Source organism: Chiloscyllium plagiosum, chromosome 12, assembly GCF_004010195.1.
Source record: "Chiloscyllium plagiosum isolate BGI_BamShark_2017 chromosome 12, ASM401019v2, whole genome shotgun sequence".
NCBI lineage: Eukaryota > Metazoa > Chordata > Chondrichthyes > Orectolobiformes > Hemiscylliidae > Chiloscyllium > Chiloscyllium plagiosum.
In genome coordinates, this window is record NC_057721.1 from 24,556,703 (window position 1) to 24,581,816 (window position 25,114).

The following is a 25,114-nucleotide window of genomic DNA, read 5'->3' on the forward strand; positions in this document are numbered from 1 at the left end:
GCCATCCTAACAAGGGCTTTTATTTAATTGAAATGGCGAACCTGGCTGGTCCAGGGCCCCTTGGGAGAGGAATCCCGCATAAATACCGGTTTTGTTACATTTGATGTTAATATATTCCGAGCATGTATCTCACTACCCAATTTCTGTGTTATCCGTCGGTTTTTTTTTATTTGAATAATGTAAGAGACTTAATTATACACTCTGGTTAGTTGTAGGTTAGATGAGTAGTTAGTTGAGTTTTGTTTTTTTTCTCGGTATTTTTCTTTTGTTAAATTTTGGTTATTATTTATTTAAGATTTAATTGTATATCAATGTTTATACTTGGGGTTTTTTATTTGTAAACTTGTAAAAATATGTTAAATTTTCAATAAAAATATCTATAAAAAAGCATAGGATATTAATCATTAATTAGATACACAAATGAGAATTTGCAATTGTCTTACCAAATTTACTGTTCTCATCGGTTTATATTGCCAGATGGCAAGCTGGCATGCTAAGTTTGTGATGGCTAATGTTATGGTGATGTATCTAGATAAGTTCTTTACATTAGTAAGGCGCAGATGCAAAATGATTTTATTATTTGTATCAGTGAAAGTAATTGTGAAGCTGTTGTCACTCATGAAGTTAAAGATATATTTTGTCACAAGTTAAGACCTGTCATTCTAGTCATGTATGCATCGTTAGTGACTTCATATTTCAATCAATTATTTTTGGTTCTATTGACTCAATGTGTCTGCATTTTCCTGTATCAAAGATGACTGGATTATCAGGGGTTTTGTACATCTTTTTATGTAACAATTGGTGACAGGTGAGTATAACGTGATGTAATATTTTTATTTAGGTCCAAGTTATGAAGAGATTCACACAAAAGTTAATTTATTTTCGTGAGAGAAAAGACAACAGAAATGAAAAACTAATCCAGGCCTTAAAATGTTGAGAGGAACAGATAATGTCAATGTAAGCAGGTTGATTCATTTAGCAGAATGCATGCAGCACGAGAGGACATAGGTTTGAAATTAAAATGCCTCATGTGAGACGAGAGATTAACAGAATTTCTATCCACTGACAACAGTAATAGATATTTGAAACAGACTCACAGAAAAAAGTGGATAATTAAATCCTTCAGTGATGATAAAAAAAACTGTTTAAGAATAGGATTTAAAGACTTAGATCATCAGGTACATCAATGCAATTGATAGTTCTGCGTTCTTAAGACCTTAGAAATGTCATCTAGGGAAAGCAATTAATTGGATTGGAATAATAAGAGGTGTAGCTTTGATCAACTTTGTGTGCTTTTGGTGAACTTTCTTTAAGGGCTAGGGAGCATAATTGGCATTTATATTCTGTGGAAGGAATTGACTAGATTAGATGAACAGCTTGTTATAATTCCATCTTTTCTCATGTGATTTTCTCATATCTAACTTGGTGAATTTTAAGTGTGAATTGAATTTGAAAACCTTCTGAAAAGGTGTCATTGCTATTATAATCGAGTATAATTGAATTTGAAACCATTGCCTGCTTCCCCTGTTTCTGCTGAGAAGTGATAACAAAGTAAAACGAATGTTGCCTGGTTTGGAGGATTTGAGCAACAAGGAGAGGCTGAATAGGCTGGGGCTGTTTTCCCTGGAGCATTGGAGACTGAGGGGTAACCTTATTAGAGATATATAAAATCATAAGGGGCATGGATAGGACAAGGGCTTTTTCCTGGGGTGGGGGGTCCAGAACTAGAGGGCATAGGTTTAGAGTGAAAGGGGAAAGATATAAAAAGCACCTAAGGGGCAACTTTTTCATGCAGAGGGTGGTGCATCTGTGGAATAAGCTACCAGATGAAGTGGTGGAGACTGGTACAACTACAGCATTTTAAAAGCAACTAGATGGGCATATGAATAGGAAGTGTTCAGAGGGATATAGGCCAAGTGCTGGCAAATGGGACTAAATTAGGTTAGGAAAATTGGTCAGAATGGATGAGTTGGACTGAAGGGTCTGTTTCCATGCTGTACATCACTATGACTCTATGACTCTAACTATAGTATATTCAAGATTTGCTGACAATAGCTATATTGAGGTTTGAGAAACAGAAAGTTCTCCCATACGCTGATGAGTAAAAGGGCACAAGCAAATAGTTTGAATATAATCAGTAAGGAATGATCTGCAGTCTGTAAAAGAGTCAACACCGACTAATGAATGTATTGATCATTTCAGAATGATGTATATTTTTAATCATTTTCTGTTTTAAGGAGGCAGAAGAAGGCGTATTAGCCAAGCAGGCTGATGTGGAAGGGATTCTGTTAAAGGCTCAGCACTTCTCAAAGGAAAAGCCCATCCCTCAACCATTAAAGGTAATATCACCTTGTATCCAAATGGTTTATTATTGTAGATTTGTAAACTTCTAATCATTTATTTTAATCATGCAACTTGGACAGCAAGATGTTACCAATTGAAATAAGAGCAATCAGATCAAAATGATATCTGCTAAATGATGACTAATTCAAATTTAATTTGAAAACATCATTTTAATATGTTGTCTTTGGGGAAATAATTTAGTGTTGGAGTAAACCCGGTAATTATTTGATGAGTAAGTACACCTTTCCCTTAGCTGCAAAAGAAGAAAATGAACTGGAGTGCAACAATATGTTAAGTTGACATTTAAATACTGTACAATGTTCACTTTTTCTTATTTCCGGTGAAGATTGTGTTGTTTTTCTTTCAATGTTTAACAAAACTCAAGCTGTTAATTCCTAGAACAGCTTGTGTGAGGATGTTAGACAAAAATAATTGGAACAAAACAAAACACAGCAAAAGCAGCTCAGATCATCGACTTTTTTCAAAGAAACTGAACCCGGATAAGTATCTGGTTGAGAATAAGAGTTTCTCAGAGATTGAAAGGTACAAGCAATGATAGACTGGAAAATACATTTTGTTCTGAACATCCTGTCACACGTAAGAGAGAGAAATTGTGCATCATGATAAAGAGATTCCCTGTGCCACCCAAAAGCCAAGAGTTCTCTTAAGAGGGATGAAAGGAGACTAAGATCCTAACCAGTTGAGGGCAAGGAGAAGGGTATTTCAGACATTCATCTCTGACTCCCCTTAGAGGATCACAATTAAAATCAGAAATTACTGTGGTTCTGATTAGTATTGTACAAAATGTATCTATTGTGCAATGTGACTTCTGCTCCAGCCAGTATGCAGGTCCAATTTGTTATCATCAAGTATGGTCTGGCAGGGATGCTGGAGACCAAATTAAATTAGCAAACAGGTAATGGTTATGTGTTAATTCAAGGATAATTGGCTGCAAACTGAGCAGGGCCTGGGACATAAGGGTACACAGGGGCCAGATCTCCGGAGCACCTATTGTGCTCAGATCAAAGCCAGGCTGCTGCACTTGAGTTGGCATCCAGGGGCCCAGGCCATCAGCAGCACGGGCTTATTATTTCTATGCCTACCCCTTGTAATGGATGATGTGTATGGGGAGCAAGGAATCAGATTGTTGGATTTCTGTGATATGTAAGTTGAAATAAATCACTGCAGAAAGGTGCATGCTTGGACTCTATCTAACTTCCCTTTTAATATCTGCTGTTTGACAAAATTCTCACTCTAGAAATGGATGAAGTTCTCCATCGAATAAGTTGAGCTGGGGCAGGGAAGAAATGCTAGTTGGAGGGCAGCAGGCCACAGCTGAATAGAGATCAAGATGTTTTTATGCTGAACATTTAGGTGATCAAATAGGAAAACTGAAATGCCTGGCCAGGTATACTATATATCTGTGGTTTATGTGGTTCCTTTCCAATCTTCTGCTTTAAAGTCACACTATGTTTAGCTTTATTCTAATGACAACTGGAGAATGGGTTCACTATTATGGTAAAGAGAGAATTTGTCTGAGAAAGTGCTTCACATCAATTGGTTATTTTTGAAGAGTATTCACTGCTCTAATGTATGAAATTCAGCAGCTAATTGGTGCATAACAAACTTCCACAAAAGTTAAAGGAATGACCTCATAGTCACTGAAAAACCACAAGTATATTATGTTCTGAGTGTCATTTCATCAGCTTGTTAAGAGAAATGTCAAATACATTTTCAGAAAAGTGGGATCTGTCAATAGTGATAAATTCATTATAAACTTATAATTGTGAAGCAGTTAATTACAATCTGTTATTGCAGAAGCTGTTTATTCCAAGAAACAAACAAAAATGCAACAATGAAAAAAAGTGTTTAATTGATTTGTTATGAACTGAAATATGTCTCTGATAAAGTAAAGTTTCTGAGGCAGTGTGTCTATTACTGTAGAGATGTTTTGAGACTTGGTGACAACATGCTGTCGTTATGTAAGAAGTCCATCTAAATATTTAGCAATTCTATGATTCAAGACTAGGTTAGTCCTAACCTGCATCTATTGTAACTGAACATTTGAAAACACAGTTTGTGCCATATAAAATGTTTCTCATGCTAAATATAGCACTAATTGTCAGATGGAGCAGGTACAGTATTCTCAAATGCCATGAATATACAGTGTTCAAATTAACCAGTCTACAGAATCATTTTGCAATTTATTATATTCAGCTATTTCACAATGTTCAAATAGTTTGCTGTGTTGCACTCCAAAATGGTAGCTAATATTTATTCTATCTGTGCTACAAATGCAAATTATCTGATCATTTTTCACTTTGCTGTTTGTAGGACCTTGGTACGCATAAAAGTACTGTCATGTCCCCCTGTCTTTCTTGTTACAATCTTTCAGTCTTTTCACAATACCTCTCTCAGATACAGTCACTGTTCCATCCCTTGCTGTTGCCCAGGGCCCTTGGGCTTTGGTAAATCCTACTTTGCACCATCTCCAAAGATTGGCCCATCTTAAGATAGATCTTGTGTTGCAAACTTCTAGAACTCACCTTAAATAGTTAAAAATCACACAACACCAGGTTATAGTCCAACAGGTTTAATTGGAAGCACACTAGCTTTTGGAGTGTGCTCCTTCATCAGGTGATTGTGGAGGACACAATTGTAAGGAACAGAATTTATAGCAAAAATTTACAGTGTGATGTAACTGAAATTATACATTGAAAAATACCTTGATTGTCTTATATTTGTCCTTCACTATCACCTGATAAAGGAGCGGAGCACCGAAAGCTAGTGTGCTTACAATTAAACCTGTTGGACTATAACCTGGTGTTGTGTGATTTTTAACTTTGTACACCCCAGTCCAACAGCGACATCTCCAAATCACCTTAAATATGTTTCCACATATATATTAGAGTTCAGGAAGGTAAAATCTTGAAACAACCAGGATATGGACATGCATCAACTCATTTTGATGTGATAAAGAATTTCCTATCTTGAAATTTGTTGTGAAAATGTGTGAGTAAAAAGAGTAAAATAAAAAGGGATAAAAGGGAAAAATGGTGGAACTCTAAAACAAAAAGAAAGATGCTATAAGTAATTGTCCAGGAAGAAAAAGTAAGTTATGGTATTTCAGATTTGTGCTGTTTACCCCATTGTCAAAGCTCTGTTGCCTTAAGTCTTTTTTTATGAAGAGTTAGTATACCAATTACTGAACTGGTCATTGAGAACTTGAGATACCCTGAGCGTGTGAAAGTCACTACGTAGTGTAACTTTTTTTCTGTAACGAAGGCTATGTTACATGAAAAAACATGTCTGGCAGTAGGTTACAAAATCTTGTTTTTGCCAAAACCATATCCATAATTTATTTTTAAAACAATCACTAATAAATTATCCCAAAGTACAGCATATATAATTTATAAAGACCATAAAACAAATGTCCAAACCACATATTTGTAAAATCACGATGATAACAAATAGCATCTAGAATGGGCTATTTGATTCCTTGAGCTCTCTCTGTCATTTAATAAGATCATGGCTGATCATATATCCACACACCTGCTGTTCCCATAGCCCTAGGATCCTTCAATGATCAAAAACAGTTTGACTCGCTCTTGAATATAGTCAATGAACTAGCTTCTATTGTTGTTACAGTTTGCTAACTTGAAAATAACCCATTTTACCTGCACTCTGTTTCCTGTTAATTAACCAATTCTTTCACTATACTACTACCTTACCCTCAATATCACAAGCTCTTAGCTAAAATATGTGGCACCTTTTTGAGGTCTTTTGTAAATCACAATGCACTACTTCTACTGGTTCCCCTTTGCCTGTCCTGTTTGCTCTATTCTCAAAAAACTTGAATAGTTTTCTCAAACATGATTCCCCTTGTATAAAACCACATTGGCTTATATTTATTACATTATAATGTTATAAATCTCCTGCTACTACTTTCAGTATTTTACCAATTAGAGATATTATGTTCACTGGTCTATACTTTCCTGCTTTCTGTATCCCTGCGACCTTGAACTGAGTTGTTAGATTTGGGATTTTTCAATCCACTGGAAAAAACCTTTCCAGAATGCAGAAACAGCTCTTCCAGAGTATGTATTTGATGGAGGGTTTCCTGACGCTATTATCTTACTTGTCATGTGTCACCAAATGTGAGTTCAGCTTCCCATATCAAAACTACTTCCTGATCATCATGCATGCCTCACTCTAAGTCGATGTTAGATCAGCTTGTTATTAAGTAAATTAATCATCTTGTCTTTTCCAAGCAATTGGAAGCATCTGTTTGTTGCTGTTTTCCTGCAGAGATGTTTCAGAGTTGCTCTTTGACAGCTGCAAAAGATTATGCCAATTCATGTTCTGCCAAGAAAAGAAATTTCACTTTATTTTAAAAATTAGTACCTCACAAATGCCATTTAAAAGCCTCTAACTAAAGATAAAAAGTGAGAAATAATTTATAAATTTCCTATATCTATGCTAATATCCTCCTCTTGTATGTGCAGGCTGCACTCAGCAATTTAGTTAATTGCCACCAACATACAATAAACATAATGATGTGATTAGGATAAATCATAAAAGCTTTTCCTTGTTACAATCTTTCAGTCTATTCATAATATAAGCATGATAATAATACCTCTCTCAAATACAATTACTGTTTCCTCCCTCGAAGATGCCCAGGGCCCTTGGGCTTTGGTAAATCCAACTTTGCACCATCTCCAAAGATTAGCCTCTGTTGCAAACTTCTAGAACTCACCTTAAAGATGTTTCCACATATATATTTGAGTTCAGGGAGGTAAGATCTCAAAGTAACAAGGATATGGACATGCATCAGCTCATTTTAATGTGATTAAGAATTTCCTATCTTGAAATTTGGTGTGAAAATGTGTGAGTGAAAAGAGTAAAATAAAAGGGAAAAAATGGTGGAACTCTAAATCAAAAAGAAAGATGCTGTAAGTAATTGCCTAGGAAGAAAAAGTAGGTTATGGTATTCCAGATTTGTGCTGTTCACCCCATTGTCAAAGCTCTATTGCCTTAAGTCTTTTTTTTATGAAGAGTTAGTATACCAGCATGAGTATTTGTCTGGTATTTCTATTAGTCTTAACGATCAAAAAGTCCTAACATAAAAAATGTTGCCTGACCTAAGCAAATATTATGTTTCTGTTACTATTGTTACGTTGGTGTTCAGCTGATTAAGTCTCAATGTCATCAATTTTCCAGCCAGCATAAAACAGTGAAGAACCTGTTAAAATTACACCAGCAAACTTAGGGCACCTGTTAGAATTTCCCAGTAATCTCTGTGCACAGTCAGCAGTACATTCATAAAGCTGATGATCTCTTACAGACACAATCATTACTTAGAGCACTTTGAACTATCCCAAGGTGCACATTTGCGCACACACTGCTCAGCAAGACATTGCTGGTGCTTTGTTACAAATATGAATGAAAAAAGTTGGTTGTTATTGATGTTCAGCATTTATACATAAAATGCCTCATGAAATTATTTGTTTAAGAAAACAAAAGGTCGATAAATGTCAATAAATGTCTGCCATTTACCATCTCATCAGATGGTGGCTGAATAGTCTGTGTTATTAGTCTCAATGTGATATGAAGTGAGGAGGAGAGTAGAATTTGTCTGCTACCAAGAAGATACAGACTAAAATGTAACCAAGAACAGATCTTGGGTAAACCTGAATTCTTGCAGCTATTCAAATAGCGATTATCTCTCAATATACATCTGCAATGTTAATATCTGATTCTCAAACTCTGAGGAAAACAATTGACCTGTCCATCATAGCCTGCTAATTACTACTCTAACCATTGCAAATAAAGAATCTAGCATTTTGTGCTGCAATGTACCAGCTTATTAAGGTTTTTGTTTTTAACTTAATATATTATAGGGAAAAATTGAAGACCTAAATTTTGACTGGAAGAAGATTAACACACTACTATACGACCTGAAGCAAAGATATCAACCTAGTGTTCGTAAGTTAAATGCTATATTTGTGATCTACAATGGTGTTAGTGGCAATTAGATCATCTGCTTCTCATAATTATTAAGGATCTTATTAAGTTCAAGTGTTCATAAATTTTTAAAAATATTTTCGGTGTATGCCAGATCATTGGTAAATCAGATAAGTTCCAGTTTTGAACTAAATCTCTGTGCAATGTTCAAACATTACCTGGGCCTTTGGATTAATAGTTCAACAATGATACCACTGGGACATTGCCTACCCAGATTGAGATGGTTGAGGGTCTAAACAAGGCAGTTTATTATACAGCTCTGCACCCAGTGAAATCAGCTCACGAAAAGACTGCCTCGTTGGTCACAGTTTACTTTCTAGATTTACATGTTATACAGTCAGGCAGTGTTTGCTGGCACCCACAACTGCAGGCAAGTACACATGTGCACTCATTTGAGAACACGTGTGTGTGGTCCCAAAAGCCATATGTCATCACGTTGAATTTACGTGTGATGACTGCACATATGCAAGAAAGTTCACATGATGTTGAAGTGGGGTTCAATGATGGGGAGAAGGGACACGGGACAAGGGAGCCTCCCAGAGTGAGGAGCAAAGGGAACTCAGAAGTCCAGGGTACAAGCTGATGAGGAAGCCCTCCATCCTCTGTCTCCCTTCATCCGTGCTGCCTAAACATTCTCAAAAGTATTGTCTGTGGGCTTTAAAAACCCTTGAAGTAACCCAAAGTTGCATATCGCAAGATATCATGCACTTAACATTCCCGCAAAAAACTATATTGGGAAACAGCAATGCGAATCAGATTCTGTGATGATGGCAACCCCTTGGATCAGAATCTGATGTCGCAGAACACCTATGGTTTTCGGTGATTAGTTAGACTCACCTTTGCACACTTCAACTCAAAATCCTTTTGCCTGCAAGGTTGCTGATGACACAGGCAGATTATGGTGCTGCGGAGAAATGGGGCACCTGGGATCTGAGTAAACAGGGCAACCAGATTTCTCCTTAAACAATAAGATTTAAGAGTTAGAAAAAATACAAAGGAAGAACTGAAGGAGGTTGAATGAGACTAAGTAAATTCAAAGCCAAATCAGAAAGTGAAATAAAAAACAATCTGGAATTAAAATGGGGCGGCATAGTGGCTCAGCGGATAGCATTGCTGCCTCACAGTGCCAGGGACCCAGGTTCAATTCCTGCCTCGGGCGACTGTCTACAAGGAGTTTGCACATTCTCCCTGTATCTGCGTGGGTTTCCTCCGGGTGCTCCGGTTTCCTCCCATGGTCCAAAGATGTGCAGTTTAGGTGAATTGGCCATGGTAAATTGTCCATAGTGTTCAGGGCTGTATATGTTAGATGTATTCATCAGGGGAAATACAGAGTAATGGGTCTGGGTGGGATACTCTTCGAAGGGGCAGTGTGAACATGTTGAGTTGAAGGGCCTGCTTCTACACTGTATGAATTCTAATTCTAAAAGTCTCATGATGACTGTGAATTTGTTGTTGTTGATTGTCAGAAACACCCATCTGATTCACCACTGTTCTTTCGGGAAGGAACCTGCCATCCTTACGTGGTCTGGCCTACATATGAATCCAGATCCCCAGCAATGTGCTTGACTCTTGAGAATGTCCTCTGGAGAATTAGGGACGGACAACAAATGTTGTCCTAGCTAGTGACACTTTCATCCCGTGAATGAATAGCAACAAGATTAGAAGGAAAGAAAGATTGGATAAAGAAAGAAATTTTTTTTAAAATTAACTTAAAATTTGAAACCTGATATAATAGCAACCAGTACCTATAACAGTTAATCTGTGTTTTCAGAGTTGCTCCTAAGCAGTAATTCGTATTTACCACAGGTGTACAAATATTTATGCTGCCAATGACATGCCTTGCCTATTTAAACGGCAGGTTCTTAATTAAAAACAGGGAGGATAAAAATAAGAACTGAAATTGCTGGAGAAACTCAGCAAGCCTGGCAGCATCCAAGGAGAGAAAGAAACAGAGTTAACATTTTGAGTCCAATGATACTACTTCAGAAGTGATCGGAGCTAGGAGAAGGTTGTATTTCTGATGGTGATGGGTGAGGAGGGAAAGGAGTGAGAAAATTAGGCAGACAACGGAATGTTGGTCTGCTGGGGATGCAGATAAGTCATTGTTTCATCTGGCCCATGTGTCTAGAACTTTGGATACTGAGGAGGAAAAGGGCAGGAAATGTTGCACATCTGCAATTGCAGAAGTGTCATATGTGGGTGTAGGTGGTGAGAGTGAAGGAGGAGTGGATCAGGGTGCCCTGGAAGGAATGGACCTTTCAAATTACTGACAAGGGAGGGGACGTGAATATGTATCTGATGGTTGCACCGTGCTGGGATGGCTGAATGGTGGCTTATGATCTTCTACATGTGGATGCTGGTGAGGTGGAAAGTGAGGTTGGGAGGACCTACTGGTGTTTTGGCGGGTGGGGGGGGGAAGGGAAGGGAAGGGAAGGGAAGGAGTGAGAGCAGAAGTGAGGGAAATGTGAAACAGCCAAGGTTCCTGTCAGCCAGAGTAGTGGGGAATCCTCAGTTGAAGACAAAAGTGGACATATCGAAGGCCCAATCGAGAAGGCAACATCATCAGAACAAATGTGACAGAGTTGGAGAAATTGGGAAAATGGAATAGGGTCCTTACAGGAAGGACAGATTGTGCGAAGTGTGACGATGTGTAGTCCAAGTAGAAACAAGACATTGTTTTCACAAAGGTAACGGTGATGCAGTGCAACTTGGAATTCAGTGCAATTCAGATATTCATGTCCCACCATATGCCTGCACCTTGCCTGAAATTGCTCTACGATTTAACTATAAACAATGGAGTGCCATCAGCCTTGCCATTATTTTTGCTGTCAGTTCTGCTCCCCTATTATTTATTTTCCTTTGGAGTACTTTCTTCCCTAAAGAAATAATTTTCTTTCATGTGTATTATTAATAGTATGTACAGTCTACTTAACCAGCTATTAGAATGAGGAAAGGTAAACCAGGGAGCATAAATTGAAAATAGTTAAAAATCACACAACACCAGGTTATAGTCCAACAGGTTTAATTGGAGGCACACTAGCTTTCGGAGCGACGCTCCTTCATCAGGTGATAGTGGAGAGCTCGATCGTAACACAGAATTTATAGCAAAAATTTGCAGTGTGATGTAACTGAAATTATACATTGAAAAATTGATTGTCTGTTAAGCCTTTCATCTGTTAGAATTTGAAAATAAGTGGCCACCATTTTGGACCAAGATGAAGAGAAATATTTCTTTACTCGAGTGCAGTGAATCTTTGGAATTCTCCACCCAATTGGCTGTGGGATCTCAGTCTTCAAGTATTTGTAAAGATTGATATAACTTTTGATTATTAATAATGTAAAAAGGTTTATTGGGTTAGTATGGATGAAAGGCGTTGAAGTGTTCAATCAGCCATGAACTTAGGGCCTACTCTTGTTCCTATTTTGTTAAACATGGACCATTTCTGGATTGTGAATGCTTTTAACTATGACGACTGAAGTGAAACATTCTCCATATTTGTCTCAGATATGAACTTGATTATTATGTGTATGGATTTCAGCAGAAGGTCAAAAACAAGACATTCTGGCTTTCAGCAGAAGGTCAAAAGTAAGACAGCAATGCAGTGCTGGGGGGACACTGGACTGTCGCAGGTTCCATTTATTTCAGATGATACGCAAAAATTTTGTCTGCCCTCTCAGGTGGATGTAAAAGATGCTATAACACAATTTTGCAGAAAACACAGGAGCTGTCTCAAGTGTCCTGACCAATACTTTTCCTTTTAATTAACATTACGACAAAAAAACTTACCTGATTGTTGTCATAGTGCCGATTGTGGGACCTAGCACAATGCAAATTGATACTCCTGCTTCCTACATTGCAATAAGGCACACTTTGAAAATACTCCATTAGCTGTAATGATCGTTGTCCATCCTAGGACTACAAAGGCACTGTGTAAATCCACATTTTCCTTTTTTAATTGTTTATATTTTTTGGTCGAGATTTTTGCCATTCAAGTGTTATGAACGGGCATTATCTCTTCCAAATATTAATTATATTCAGCACAAAATATTGCAGGAGTTGATTTTTAAATCTGTGTTCTGACTATCAATAATATCTAATCTCTTCATGCCCTTTAAGAGACAGCTGAATGATGTTCCCCCTTTTTCATGAATGTGCATACATTTTTTGTTTCACTAGGGCAGGAAGGCCAGCCTTGCCTTAGTCTGAACCAATTCTGGATACATTTAAATGTTTTATGACACAGTTCAGGAGCAGGTGGAACTTGAATGCAGACCTTGCATCTCAGGGATGGGGATATTACCACAGCCCCACAAGAGTCCCTATCCCTGACAATTCTACAGCTGAGCCAGATACTAAGAGAACGTCAGTGTTCAATTGCCCATCTGATATCTATCCTTCATGATAACATACAGGAGATTAAATAATTGGATGAACTGTGACTTGCCAGTATGAAGCATATTTTCAAAATCAGTGAATAATTGTTAAATCATTTAATATCATAATTAATAACACATTTGAAACTCAGGACTTTCTGATGTGTAAAATAACAGGAGACCACGTCTGCCAGATAAGAAAGTAAAACTTTATACTTGTAGAAGAAAGGGAATTCTTGACTAATTTTCCTTGTTAAGAAAATGTTTCAGTGTTCAAACCATTTTTATTGTGATTGATCTCAGATGACCAGATGGACAAAACGTTGTTTGAAAGTGCATTTAACATCAATGGACTGACTGGTATGAAAAGAGAAATGGACAAAACTATTAAGTTAGCAAGTTAGATAAATGTTACAGAATAACATTAAAAGTTGCACTACAATAAATGTTGAGATAATTGCTTTCCAGAAAGCACTTGCAATTGGGTTAGAAATAATCTCAGAAATGGTTGCTGCTGACGTTGTCAGAAAAATGCTTAAAGCATTTTTGTGAGATTCCTTTCACCTACAGTAGCCTTTTTTTTAATCTTAAGTGGGTTACAACTGGCTCTAAGATACCTGTTAAAGAAATGTCAAAGAGGTACATTTAAATGAACACTAACCCAGTTATATGACTTACTCTTTATGTGTTTTCTTAATATAGGAATTTAAGTAATCTAGTTTATGGTGTTTAATGAAAAAAAAGTGAGAACTTTACATCTGGTCACCAGCAATTTGTAGAGTTGATAATTATTTCGAAGAGAACCATCAGTACATTGAATGGATCCTGATTTCATTACCAGCAGAAGTTATTTTGCATGCGATACTGTTAAACGCATTCTGGCTAAATAAAAGTGACAGAAACAAATACCAGCCAGCAGATGCACCACAAACCAATCAATACTGGATGTGAAAGATCATTTTAAAATTAGCTTTATCTTGAAAACACATTGGTTCATTATGTGATAAGTAATACAGGCGTAGGACTGAGTTAGTCTGCAAAATACCCTGTCCTCTGTGTATGAATGGTAATAACGCCAGCACCTAAGAATGAATAGAAATGTTAACATTATATTAATGTATGTAATAAAGTGCACAGATCTTTCTTAAGGATGATTTAAGATTTACAAGTAAAGAACGTGTAATCTATACAACTCCAGTTGCGATGTTTTAAGTTGTTTCAGTCGCCTTTGATTTAAGGTTTTATCAAGGTCAGGGCCCAGAGTCTTTGTGATTTTTCTTCTCCAATTCCACTAACTTGAGACACAAGGTGATAGACTTTATCTACATAATAAAGCTTTCAATTTCAATTCGCTGTCTGGAAAATATATGAACACTTCTGATGTCACGAAGAATGTGCACTGAGGAATAGACTGGAACTGTACATGAAAAGGGCTTGTGCTGAAACTTCAGCTTATTTCATTAGAAAGGCACAGAGAATAGCTTAAAGTGTGCAATTTACTGTTGTGCTGCGATTGTATGTGGGGTTGAGTGGGGGAAGTGCTGACTTGTTGTTCTAATTGCTGTTATTAGCCTGCACAGACTGGATCTTAAAACTATCAGAAATCAATTATCTGTGACACTATTTACACAGAAGCTTTAGACCTCGGCCAGCATATTATTCCTGCTATTAGACTCCACCTTCCAGCCAATACTGAGCTAGTTATTGAAATCACTGTGTTTGAAGCTCATCTTATTATCATTCACATGACAATGTGTGCTCCTTTAATATTTACGTACTAATTTGTATATTCCTTTTGGGTATTGTTCCACAATAGCTAATCCTTTTACTTCTAGACATAGGAATAACTGTTCGCTTCCTCCCTAGTCCTATTCTCCAAAGTACTCACCAATAATGCTGTGAAGACTTGTGCTCAGTGTAATCCAGATGTCCTACCTCTGGGATTTTTAAATTAGGAAAGTCAAACATTGAAGTGGCACATTACGTCTAAAACTCTCAAGTTGTCATAAGGCCAGGCTCAAGCATTGACATTTAAAAAAAGGGCCTTCAGTTCTACCCATAACATAATAATCAGAACTTCAGTGATCTTGGCATCTTCAGTCATGACATTGATGCCCCTAAAAGCACAGATATTCTGCTTGTACATCAACCAGTTGTTGACCTGTTTCCAATCTAAGGCAAGCACAGCTGACCCAGGTTCTTGCCTGGTATGTCGGATTTGGAAAAAAACCTTGACTTTTTAATGTTGTTGGATTAATGTGCCATTCATGGCATCCTCTGTGCCTTTTTTTCATATTCAAATGACTTTATATAATGAATCTGTAAGCAAAATATCACAGTTGTAGTGCTTTCTCATGGCTGTAGCGTTAGAACTATTGAGGTCAGCAAAACCAGGGCATAACAATTTGCAAAGAAATCTCTTGGAACTCCATCAATACACTGTTTCTACACTTGTCAGAAATACCCATTTAAAGGAAATAAACTATAGAAACTGCAACTGAGCTGACTTTAAAGGTTTTTGATGTGAAAACATTTTTCATTACTTGAAAAGCGAAAGTCAGAAATGATACTTGGCATTGATTTAGACGGATGTTCTTGTTTTTTTCAACATTCCAATAGACACCTTATTGACTGAATATGAATGAGTCTAAATGAGTCTGACTGACTCCTGTGGAATACATATGAACATTGATTTATATTGGAAAGGTAGCGTTCATTTATATTTTTCAATATTCTCCTTAATTCACCAGAAATCTAGGGAATGTTTCCACAGCTACCAACAATGCTTCCGAAACAGCATCCTTGGAATTTAAATAAAAAATAGACCATTGAATAGTTTTTACTGTGCTGCTAACTGGCAAAATATTGTTTGTACAGAAGTATTTAACTTGTGTTTATTGATGAGCCAAATAAATGTTACAGAGATCAAAGCAGGTGATCTTTGTAGTTAAGATATTGGTTAGAAGCTCGGTTCAGGATTAAGTGAGCAGATTAGTTTGGCTGGAAACTGGAACTCTATACCAAAAAAAATGAATGTCCATGTGTTATGGACCAGACCAAACCCCCTCAAAATATTCAGAAAATAGTCTACACCCAACATTTTCTTATTTTAAAGATAAATGTAAGGTGTTGCATTCCAAATGCAATTTGATTGATCCACAACTGGATTTAAAGCAAAATACACTTTATTCATCCACTAGAATTAAAATACAACAAAGGAAAGGAGTTGGAATAACTTAAATGTATTGAAACTGTAATAATTAATACAGTAACTATTACTAATTAACTATTCCAAGATAGTGACAGCCTATAAATACACCTTTGGAAAAAGACAAATTCAGAAAACAGATTGTCTCATATGCAACTCACATGGCTGGCAGAGAAAGACCAGCTTTTGACTGTAACCAAGAGAGGAAAAATAATAGCTTTCACGTCTTAAAGACCTACTGAAAGCCTACTACTGAAAGCCGTACTAAAGATCTGGTTCTGGCAGAGTTTGACCTCACCCATTCAGGCTGCTTCTGTTGTTCCATTTTCTTTTTAAAAAGACCCAAGGACTCTCAAGCTGTTTACTCTGGTTGACTGCTTGTCATCTCTATCTTAAAACCTGCCTTCAAGGCAAGGGACAAATAACTACTTAAAGCCACAACATCTTCACAAGTGTCTTGAGTGTTAAGCTAGAGAAAGCTGCAGTTTGTCTAACAGTGAAATGGCATTCTGACAGTATGAAGGCAGTGGGGGAGTTGAAAGCTGTTGAAAATACAAGTCTCAGTATTACAGTGCACATGTGGAAGCTCATGTGGTTGTGCAAGGTGACACCAAGGTCAGAAAGTGGAGGGGACAAAGCTTGGAAAAGAACGTGTATCAGACTGGCAATAGCATTGTAAAAGGTGGAGTCTGTGACTCAGCAATGATGACAAAGACCACCACTTTCACAAAGTTAATCAGCATACCATTCATTAATTTAACAGGGCTGTGTGAGAGAGGTTCATGACTAATCTTCAATCTTGGGGTATTGCTAACTGACAACATGTAATGATACAGCTGTAATTAGACAAAATGTGATAACTCAGTCTTAACTCCCTGGTTAGAATCTTCCCAAAATTTCTGCATTAATATCCCATTACTAGTTCATCTAACTTATTTATATGCAGTCTCCTATTTCCCACATGACAGATAGAAACTTAATGATGACGCTTTCCAACATGCAACAGTGTAAATACCTATTTCCTACTTGCCACGAGCTCCTTTAGCTCCCCATCTTGGACACCAGTCACAAAACAGGCTCAATGCACCCTCATGGTATACCCCGAGTCCATTTACATTCCAGTTCTGCACTTCATTGCTGCACTTTGGAATGCACTATGACCCCTCATTGGAATGTTGCTTCCTGGACATTTTGCACAGAAACAAGCACTCATCTCGAGGATTGGACTGGGCTACAAGCTAGGGCTCCTTACGAACCTCCTTAGCGTTCTGTAACTTGCTACATACTTGAATGCTAACAGAACTTCAGTCTTGACTTGCCTTTGTGAGCAGTCATAAGTCAAGAAGGTGGACAAGTTGATATATACTGCTGTTGAATAACAGCAATCTCACACCTATACCATGTACCAGCAGCCTGCGTAAAAAACATACTGAGGTGATTCAACCTTGTCTGAAAGTCTAATGGGCAGAGTCCTCAATCAGGTTAAGGGAAGAAATACTAGCTTGGGAGTCCACGCAATAAATCAAAGTCAGTTTCCAATGTTAGTCCAGAGACTTGGGCATGGCCAGTGATCCGTTGAGGACAGTCATGGGGTTGGTAACAATATTCCCTCAAAGCAGTGCAGTCACTAACATGTACAGGCTATGGAGGTCCTCACAGCAGAAAAGAGTTAAAGGGAGCATTGATCTCTAGCTTTCCAGCCTGGAGAATGGGGCATTGCCAGTCCTGCTGATCCAATGCATTGAGTCCAAAGAGTCATAGTTAATCGATTGGGGAGCTGCATACCAGTCAGTCAAGGGCCCGGTCAGTCAAGAGTTGAGGTTGTCCATCCAAGTCTGTGAAGAGGGTGGGCCTCGGTCAGTCTATGCAATAAAAGTCAAAGGAACCAATACCATGGGAAGTCAGTTCTGAGAATTTGAGGCAGCAGGCTTGAATACAAAAGGAACAATAACTGAAAAGGGAGGCAAGTTAAATTTTAGGGGTGGGAGATAATAGTGCATTGGAAAACATGGACTACTGTGGGGGGGATGGAGGAGAGAAGTTATTGACAATCACAAACAACCAGCCTTGATAGTGAATTGGTGCAGCATGATAGTTGGTATGATTACGCTGCAGGGCTTGGGCTTAAAGGGGAATACTAAGAGAGGAAATCGTAATTCAAAGAGGTGTGTGACACTGTTTGGCTGCTCAGTACTGGTGGGCTTGGCAGGGAGTGCCAGGAAGAAAGGAGCATGGATGTTTGGGTGGGGTCCACTTGCTTGCCCGGCTGAACCTTTAACTGACTGTGCCAAGTGTGATCTATGTTGCCTTCCATATTCGTACAAATCATAAATGCCCAATGAAAATGGTGACACACTGAGGAGGTAGAGAAAGTGATTGTTTTTCTATCTGCGCATATGTGAAGTGAGGCTCTGCAAGGGCCAATTGCATTAATGATGAACATTGTACCCTGTTTATGAAATATATGCTGTGTGCAACAGCGCAGGACATAAATCCCGTTCACAAGCAGTCTTAACCATGCCGTTGCTCATTGCAGGTGAAGATAGAAGCAGAGTAATCACAGGTGACCTTAAATGTGACACCGACAGGTCACAACTCACAAAGATAGTCCAGGATCTCCTCAGCTGCACAAGGGCATGGAACTGATTTCCTCTCACCTTGAAATGTAACTTATTCATCAACATGCCCTTGTGTGTGATGCCAACCTTCTTGTGGGATATGTGAGGATGGGGGCTAGTTAGACAAGGACAAGTATCAGCAGGCATACAGCACTTAGAATCTTCAATGGCACATTTGTGTGGTGTAGCTGTGCTGCATCTATTGGAATATAATCTTCATTTAAATGGTCCATGTAGAGGCATTCCATTGCTCTCCTTTTCAGAATCTTTCTTAGCCCACTGTATGGAGGAGGAGGCCAAGCCATCAAGGACAAGGTACCTGAAAAGAAGGGATGAAGGCTACCCTCTCCTCCCGTGGCTAATGACTGTCTTGCAAATGTCTTACTGAGGCTGGCCACAGATGCAGTGCAGCCCATTTATCAAGTAGGGCGACAGTGGAGCAGACAGTAAGCATGCTGAGAAAGAGATTCCAATGTTTGCATAGGTCTGGGGGAGCTGGTCAGTACACTACGGACAGGTTGTGCTGCATAATTCTTGCACAACTGCAGCCAACAGGATGTGATAGAGTCTGAAGAACTGGGAGAGCAATAGCCATCTTCTGAGGATAGAGATGAGGGCATTGAGCAGGAGGAAGATCACCTTCTGCCTGACAGAGCACTGCAGCATCAACCACAACAAGCAAAGCATGACTTAATTGACAGCCAGCTCAATAGATGTGAGCTGGGAGTAATGATCACAAATGGACTGTAATTTTGCTGGTCCCAAAGCAAACACCCCTGTCTGTTACATGCTCCAATTGAAGTGTAGGCTTGTTTGATTTATTATTTACTTTGGCTGTTGCTGAATAAACGTGAATATTTAGAGCCATTTGATGGGACTTTCGGATATGTGAAGGGCATACATTAAACAATGAGAGTTTAAAGGGCTATGTTAGGCACGAGGGAAATAGCAGCACTCTCTGAGACAGAATTCTAAGATGCAATGAGATATCGGATTGGTAACCTGTGTAGTTTTGTTCTTGGCTAGCAATAATATTTGACTGTGCACTTGTATGTGCAGTGAAGTGTCCGTCATGCCACCCATGTACCTTGGGAAGCATTTGCTTTTGGTTAAAAACAGGAAGAACTGCTGTAAATCAGAAACAAAAACAGAAGTTGCTGGAAAATCTCAGCAGGTCTGGCAGCATCTGTGAAGAGAAATCAAAGTTAACTTTTTTTTATTTCCGAAATACATTTTATACACAGAAGGAAACCTTTACACAGTTAATGAAACCATTCAGATCTGTACTCTCTTTATTGACAGAGAAAAGAACAAACATTGTGATTTGGCTTTCTCTGTACAAACAACCTCAATTATCTGAAAGAGATGGGCGGGGATTATTTTGTTCAGATAACTGATTGTTTTAATAACCGATAACGTTTTTATGGGACCTTGAGATCTTAGGATAATCCAAAATTCGGATAATTGAGTTTGGATAACGAGGTTGTTCTGTATTTACAAATAAACTCTTAGCATTTAGCTAAGGTATCTGGGAGGGTCTGATTACTAAATGGACTCCTGTTATGCTTTGGCAGAAGGATCATATATGGTGGTTATTTCCCATTATCACCAAGCTTTAGTGCGTCCCTCAGCACATAGTCCTGGACCTTGGAATGTGCCAGTCTACAACACTCAAGTCGGGGTCGACTCTTTCAACTGGAAGGCCAGCAAGTTTCAGGCAGCCAAAATAGGGTCTTTCACCAAGTTGATAGTCCTCCAAGTTGAAGCTTTTCTCAGTGTGTGTCCTGGGGAACAGAATGTAGAGCAGAGTCGCACATCACGGAGCTGCTTGAGATGAACCTCAACAAAAACCACTGCATTTCTCTCCAGACTCCCTTTGCATAGGCACATCCCACAAGGAGCTATGTAACAGTCCCATCCCCTTCACAGTCACTTCGAGGGCAGTGTATGGTGTCGGAGAGAGCATGGGCATGCTTAAAGGATCTCACATGCAGAGCTGTTCTCACCACCAGCCAGGCAATGTCCTGGTGCTGGTTGGAAAGTTCTGGCGATGAGGCATTCTGCCCAATGACTTTGACAGTCTGCTCAGGGAGCCACTCGAAAAGATCCACCCTCTTGTTTTCCTGAAGGGTCTCGCGGACGCTATGTGCTGACCACTTCCTGATGGACTTGTGGGCAAAGGTGTTTTCCTTCACAAATTTTTCGCCGAAAGACAGGTATTACAGAACAGTCCAACTAATTGGAGTTCCGCAGCAGCGAGGCCGGTCCCATCCTTCACAACACTGGAGAGAGGTAGAACCTCAGTATGTAGTGACACTTGGCATTTGCCTACCGAGGGTCTCCGCAGCTGAATACAGAGGTGACCATCAGGATGACGGTAGCATTGGGTAGGTTTTATCCCAATTTTTCCTATGTATTAAGAAATGAAGAGAAATCAAAGTTAACATTTTTGGTCCAGTGACACTTCCTCAGAACTTATGGTAGCAAGGAAATTGTCAGCTTATGTGCAAAAGATAGGGTGGGAAAGGGTTAAGGAGTAAACGATAGGTAGGGATAGAGCCCAAATGGAGAGAAGAACAGTTGGACAGACAAAGGAGTGGATAATGATATAACTAGGAGGGTGAGTAGCTGTTCATGGAGACAGTTAGTGACTGATAATAGGCATTGGTCACTAACAGTCTCCATTAACATCTATTCATTCTCCCAGCCAGATCGTTATCAACACTTTCGTCTGTCCAACTGTTCTTTCTCTCTTTGAGATCTATCCCTATCTATCATTTACTTCACCCCCCCCCCCCTCAAATTCTGCATGTCAACTGACAATTTCCTAACTACTATCAGTTCTGAGGAGGGGTCACTGGACTAGAATCGTTACCTTTGATTTCTCTTCACAGATGCTGCCAGACCTGCTGAGGTTTTCCAGCAATTTCTGTTTTTGTTTCTCGTTTGTTTTTGGTTGCTGTCGTACTGTGTACATGGTGAAAGGCAGCTACTGGTTGACAGTGTAAGACTCGGTGTTTGGCTGGGTGTTAAAGTTCGCAGCAATGCCAGAATCGCAGTAGGTCTCAGCTGTGGGGGTGAATAATTACGTCAGTGGTGAAAGGGAGGATATGATGAATCGGGCACCGCAGGGATATGGCGCACAGCTAATGAAGTTATTTTCAGAAGAGAAGCCTGGCTAGACCTCACAAAGAGAAACCTTCCATGAAACAAAATTGACACAGCCCAATTCTGGTATGGTTCATACTTCTCTCTTTCTCTGTACACAAAAGTCAAGAGACCTGTTGAGTGTTTTCAGCATTTTTTGTCCTCATTTACAAGTCAATTTCCTATTTTAGTATCAGATACCTTGAATGTCTTGGAACTTGAGGGCTGAGAGCAGATTTTTCCATCATAAACCATCTTACATTCTGAACTCATTTGTAAGCTCCTCGCGAGCAGCTGCTGTTCTATATATAACCAGGTCCATATGGACATCATGAGCTCCTGTTATGATGCATAACAAAAAATTGCAGTTAAAATGTTCCTTTATGACAGGTGATTGGTTAATTTGCATGATGTTATTTTAGGATTCACTTTATTCTACTTCCAATTGATAATTTTGAGATACTAAAATTCTCAAGTATACAAAAAGGGAGACAAGCATATGTCTGCTGTGAAACTTTTTAATGAATTTACAATGATTAACTTTGTCTCCAAAAATAATCTGCCTATTGCAGCCAATGTGTTTCATTCAAGTAACTACATTTATAAGCCTGTATATGAAATAATCACATTTAATTACAATTTGTGCTCACTGATCTTTTAAAATGTCTCTCATTGACTAACATTAGTAATCGTTTCTTTTCAGTTTCAACCACACAACAAACAGTTACCGTGGTGACTGAGACCCTCGTTACCACGGATACTTCCGTCACCAAGTTCGACATGCCTTCTTCTTTACTCATGGATGTTCCAGCTTTGGCCGACTTCAACAAGGCCTGGGTGGAGTTGACAGATTGGCTTTCATTGCTGGATCGTGTGATCAAGTCTCAACTCGTGACAGTGGGAGATGTTGAGGAAATCAATGACATGATCATAAAACAGAAGGTATGTGCACAATCCTTTAGTGTAAACTTTCCTGTCAGCATAGCATGTGTTAATAGGTTGTTGTCCAATCAATAGAGAAGTAATTTAAAAGCAGAGTGAACAATTTACATGGTAGTAGAGTAGAAGTGAATGTACTAGGTACATTGACACAATAAAACCTGAAGCACCAGGTAGGTTAAGTCTTTATAACAATTGACATCCAAGTCTGACTTGGATAATTGGGGGAGAGTAGCCTTTTAAATGAGTTAATGGTATGCTTGTAGTACACAAATACTTCAAGAAATGGTTCTGCAATCATGCCTTGAGGTTCATCATTACAGATTTGGCTTGCTTGCACTGTAAAATGGGTTGCACCACAGCTGGGGCATTAAATTCTTTGTAAGTCATAATTATTGACATTTAGCCTAACGATGCTAAAATGCAGGCTTGCTTTCTTCTCCGGTACCAATGTTTGTCATTTTTGGGATTATCATTGTTTAAAGGCATCCTTGCCCAATGTGTTTTCATAGATGTTGAATTTCTTTGGTACATCTTGCTGACTTACAATTCCACTGACTGGTACAATCAGCTGAGACATGTTAAAGTATACTTTGTATCCATAATAGAATCTGCACCTAAGTGTTTGAGTCAGAATCAGTTTCTTCACTGCAAGAAAACTTTGATGGGATCTAAATTATTCTATAAATGTATACTATTTTAAAAATAGCTAAAAATAGCTTGTGACCTCTCAAGTCAGCTTCCAGTGAGTTCAAACTGGAAACTGTACAAGGAGAAAGTGTAGGCTGCAGATGCTGGAGATCAGAGTCAAGAGTGTGGTGCTGGAAAATCACAGCAGGTCAGGCACCATGCTGATGAAGGGCTTTTGCTCGAAACATTGATTCTCCTGCTCCTCAGATCCTGCCTGACCTGCTGTGCTTTTCCAGCACCACACTCTTGACTGTAAACTGTACAGTTGAGCAATTATTGTGTTGGTTCCTCTCAATAAGCAAACTGATTCTTTCAGGTTTCCAGTATTTACTTGTGGTAATAGCAATTACCAGAATTGTCCAGTTGGTCAATTAACATTTGAAATCGAAAGGTAGATTATTTTTGGTGATTGTAACTCTTCAGAACCTTGAATTCTCATTTGAAGTGCTTTCCTAACTATCTCTTGTAGTTGGTTGCGCTTTTCCAATAATAACAGAAACAATTCCACCCCCAGATTTTTGTTCACTAGTCAATTTCCTTTTCAACACAAGTATCTCTCTTGAGCAAGAGCAAACAGTCAGGTACCTTCACTAATAATTTCACGCTTCATATAAAGGAAATACCCAAGAGTGCTGTTTTAATTTTTATTTTAACAATATCACTGTAATGAAATTGAGAGAGCTGAATCTCTCAAATCCTTTTATTTTACTCTATTCAGTTGCAAATACAATGAATTGTAAACTGCATGAGGCTGTCGAAGTTTAAAATATCTGAGGATTCAGCACAATGTAGGAAGTAGAAGGTGTTATGTCATAAGAACTGGCCGGTATATTTGAAAATACTCAAGAAAGCTGCTATTGCTGTTTAGGACACCTATTTTCTACATGCAGCAACAGCTAAATGATTTATTTTCTTTTTTTTGCAAAACTGCTTAAAGCTATGCTTTATGAAACAACAACTTATCCATATGATGTACCTCCAAAATAAAGGAAAACCCAATGTGCTTCATAAAACATTATAAAACCTTTATGACACTGAGAGACAGAAGGAAATATTGGGCTGAGTATTCCTTGGGCTGAGGAAGCAGCCTGGACATGAATCGGTCTGCAATTTTATAGTAATGGCACACAGGATTCTGCTTCTGATGGATTTCCATGGAAGCTGCCTTTCAATGTGGAGAAGGTTGATTGCCTGTCCATCCTATTCCTGATGAAGGGCTTTTGCGCGAAACGTCAATTTTCCTGCTCCTCGGATGCTGCCTGACCTGCTGTGCTTTTCCAGCATCACTCTGATCTAAACATCCATAAGAGGTGCATAGCCACTTAGATCAATTAAAGTATCTAGCGAGTGTATCCAGTCTTCTGGAATTTTCTCTAGAGTAGATTGGCCCTCCACTTCCAGATGGAACCCAGCCAAGACTTCCTTCAGATTCTCTCCCAGTGTCCCGTTGGTGACAATTATGGCAGTGATTCAGACCCAGAAATAAAAATCCAGGTTAGATGACCGCAAGCTTCATCAAAGAGGTACATCCAAAGTAGTGTCCTAAAACTGAGAAGCAAGATCGAGGGTCAGAGAAGCAAAAAAGTAAACTATATAGCATACAGATAACGATATGGAAAATCACAATAAGGATAGTTAGTCTTCATTATTTTTCAAATACAGAAGTTATGAACACCGTGCATCCACTCAATAAGGTGTTCTTAGGAGACGTCTGGGGGCTGAGAAAGAGCTCTTGGACCAAGTAATCTGGAAGGAGTTGCAGAAGGCAGAA

At 38.7% G+C, this 25,114-nt stretch overlaps 1 protein-coding gene across 5 annotated transcripts in view; it reads left to right on the forward strand.

The window, feature by feature from the left end:
• Positions 1-25,114, forward strand: part of dmd (dystrophin) — a 2,012,228-nt gene that overhangs the window by 1,531,849 nt on the left and 455,265 nt on the right. For all 5 annotated transcript variants that reach the window (XM_043700735.1, XM_043700733.1, XM_043700734.1 and 2 more), the window contains 3 exons: positions 2,238-2,339; positions 8,244-8,328; positions 22,418-22,656. In XM_043700735.1, coding sequence (XP_043556670.1) covers positions 2,238-2,339; positions 8,244-8,328; positions 22,418-22,656 — 426 coding nt within the window. The remainder of the gene's footprint in view (positions 1-2,237; positions 2,340-8,243; positions 8,329-22,417; positions 22,657-25,114) is intronic.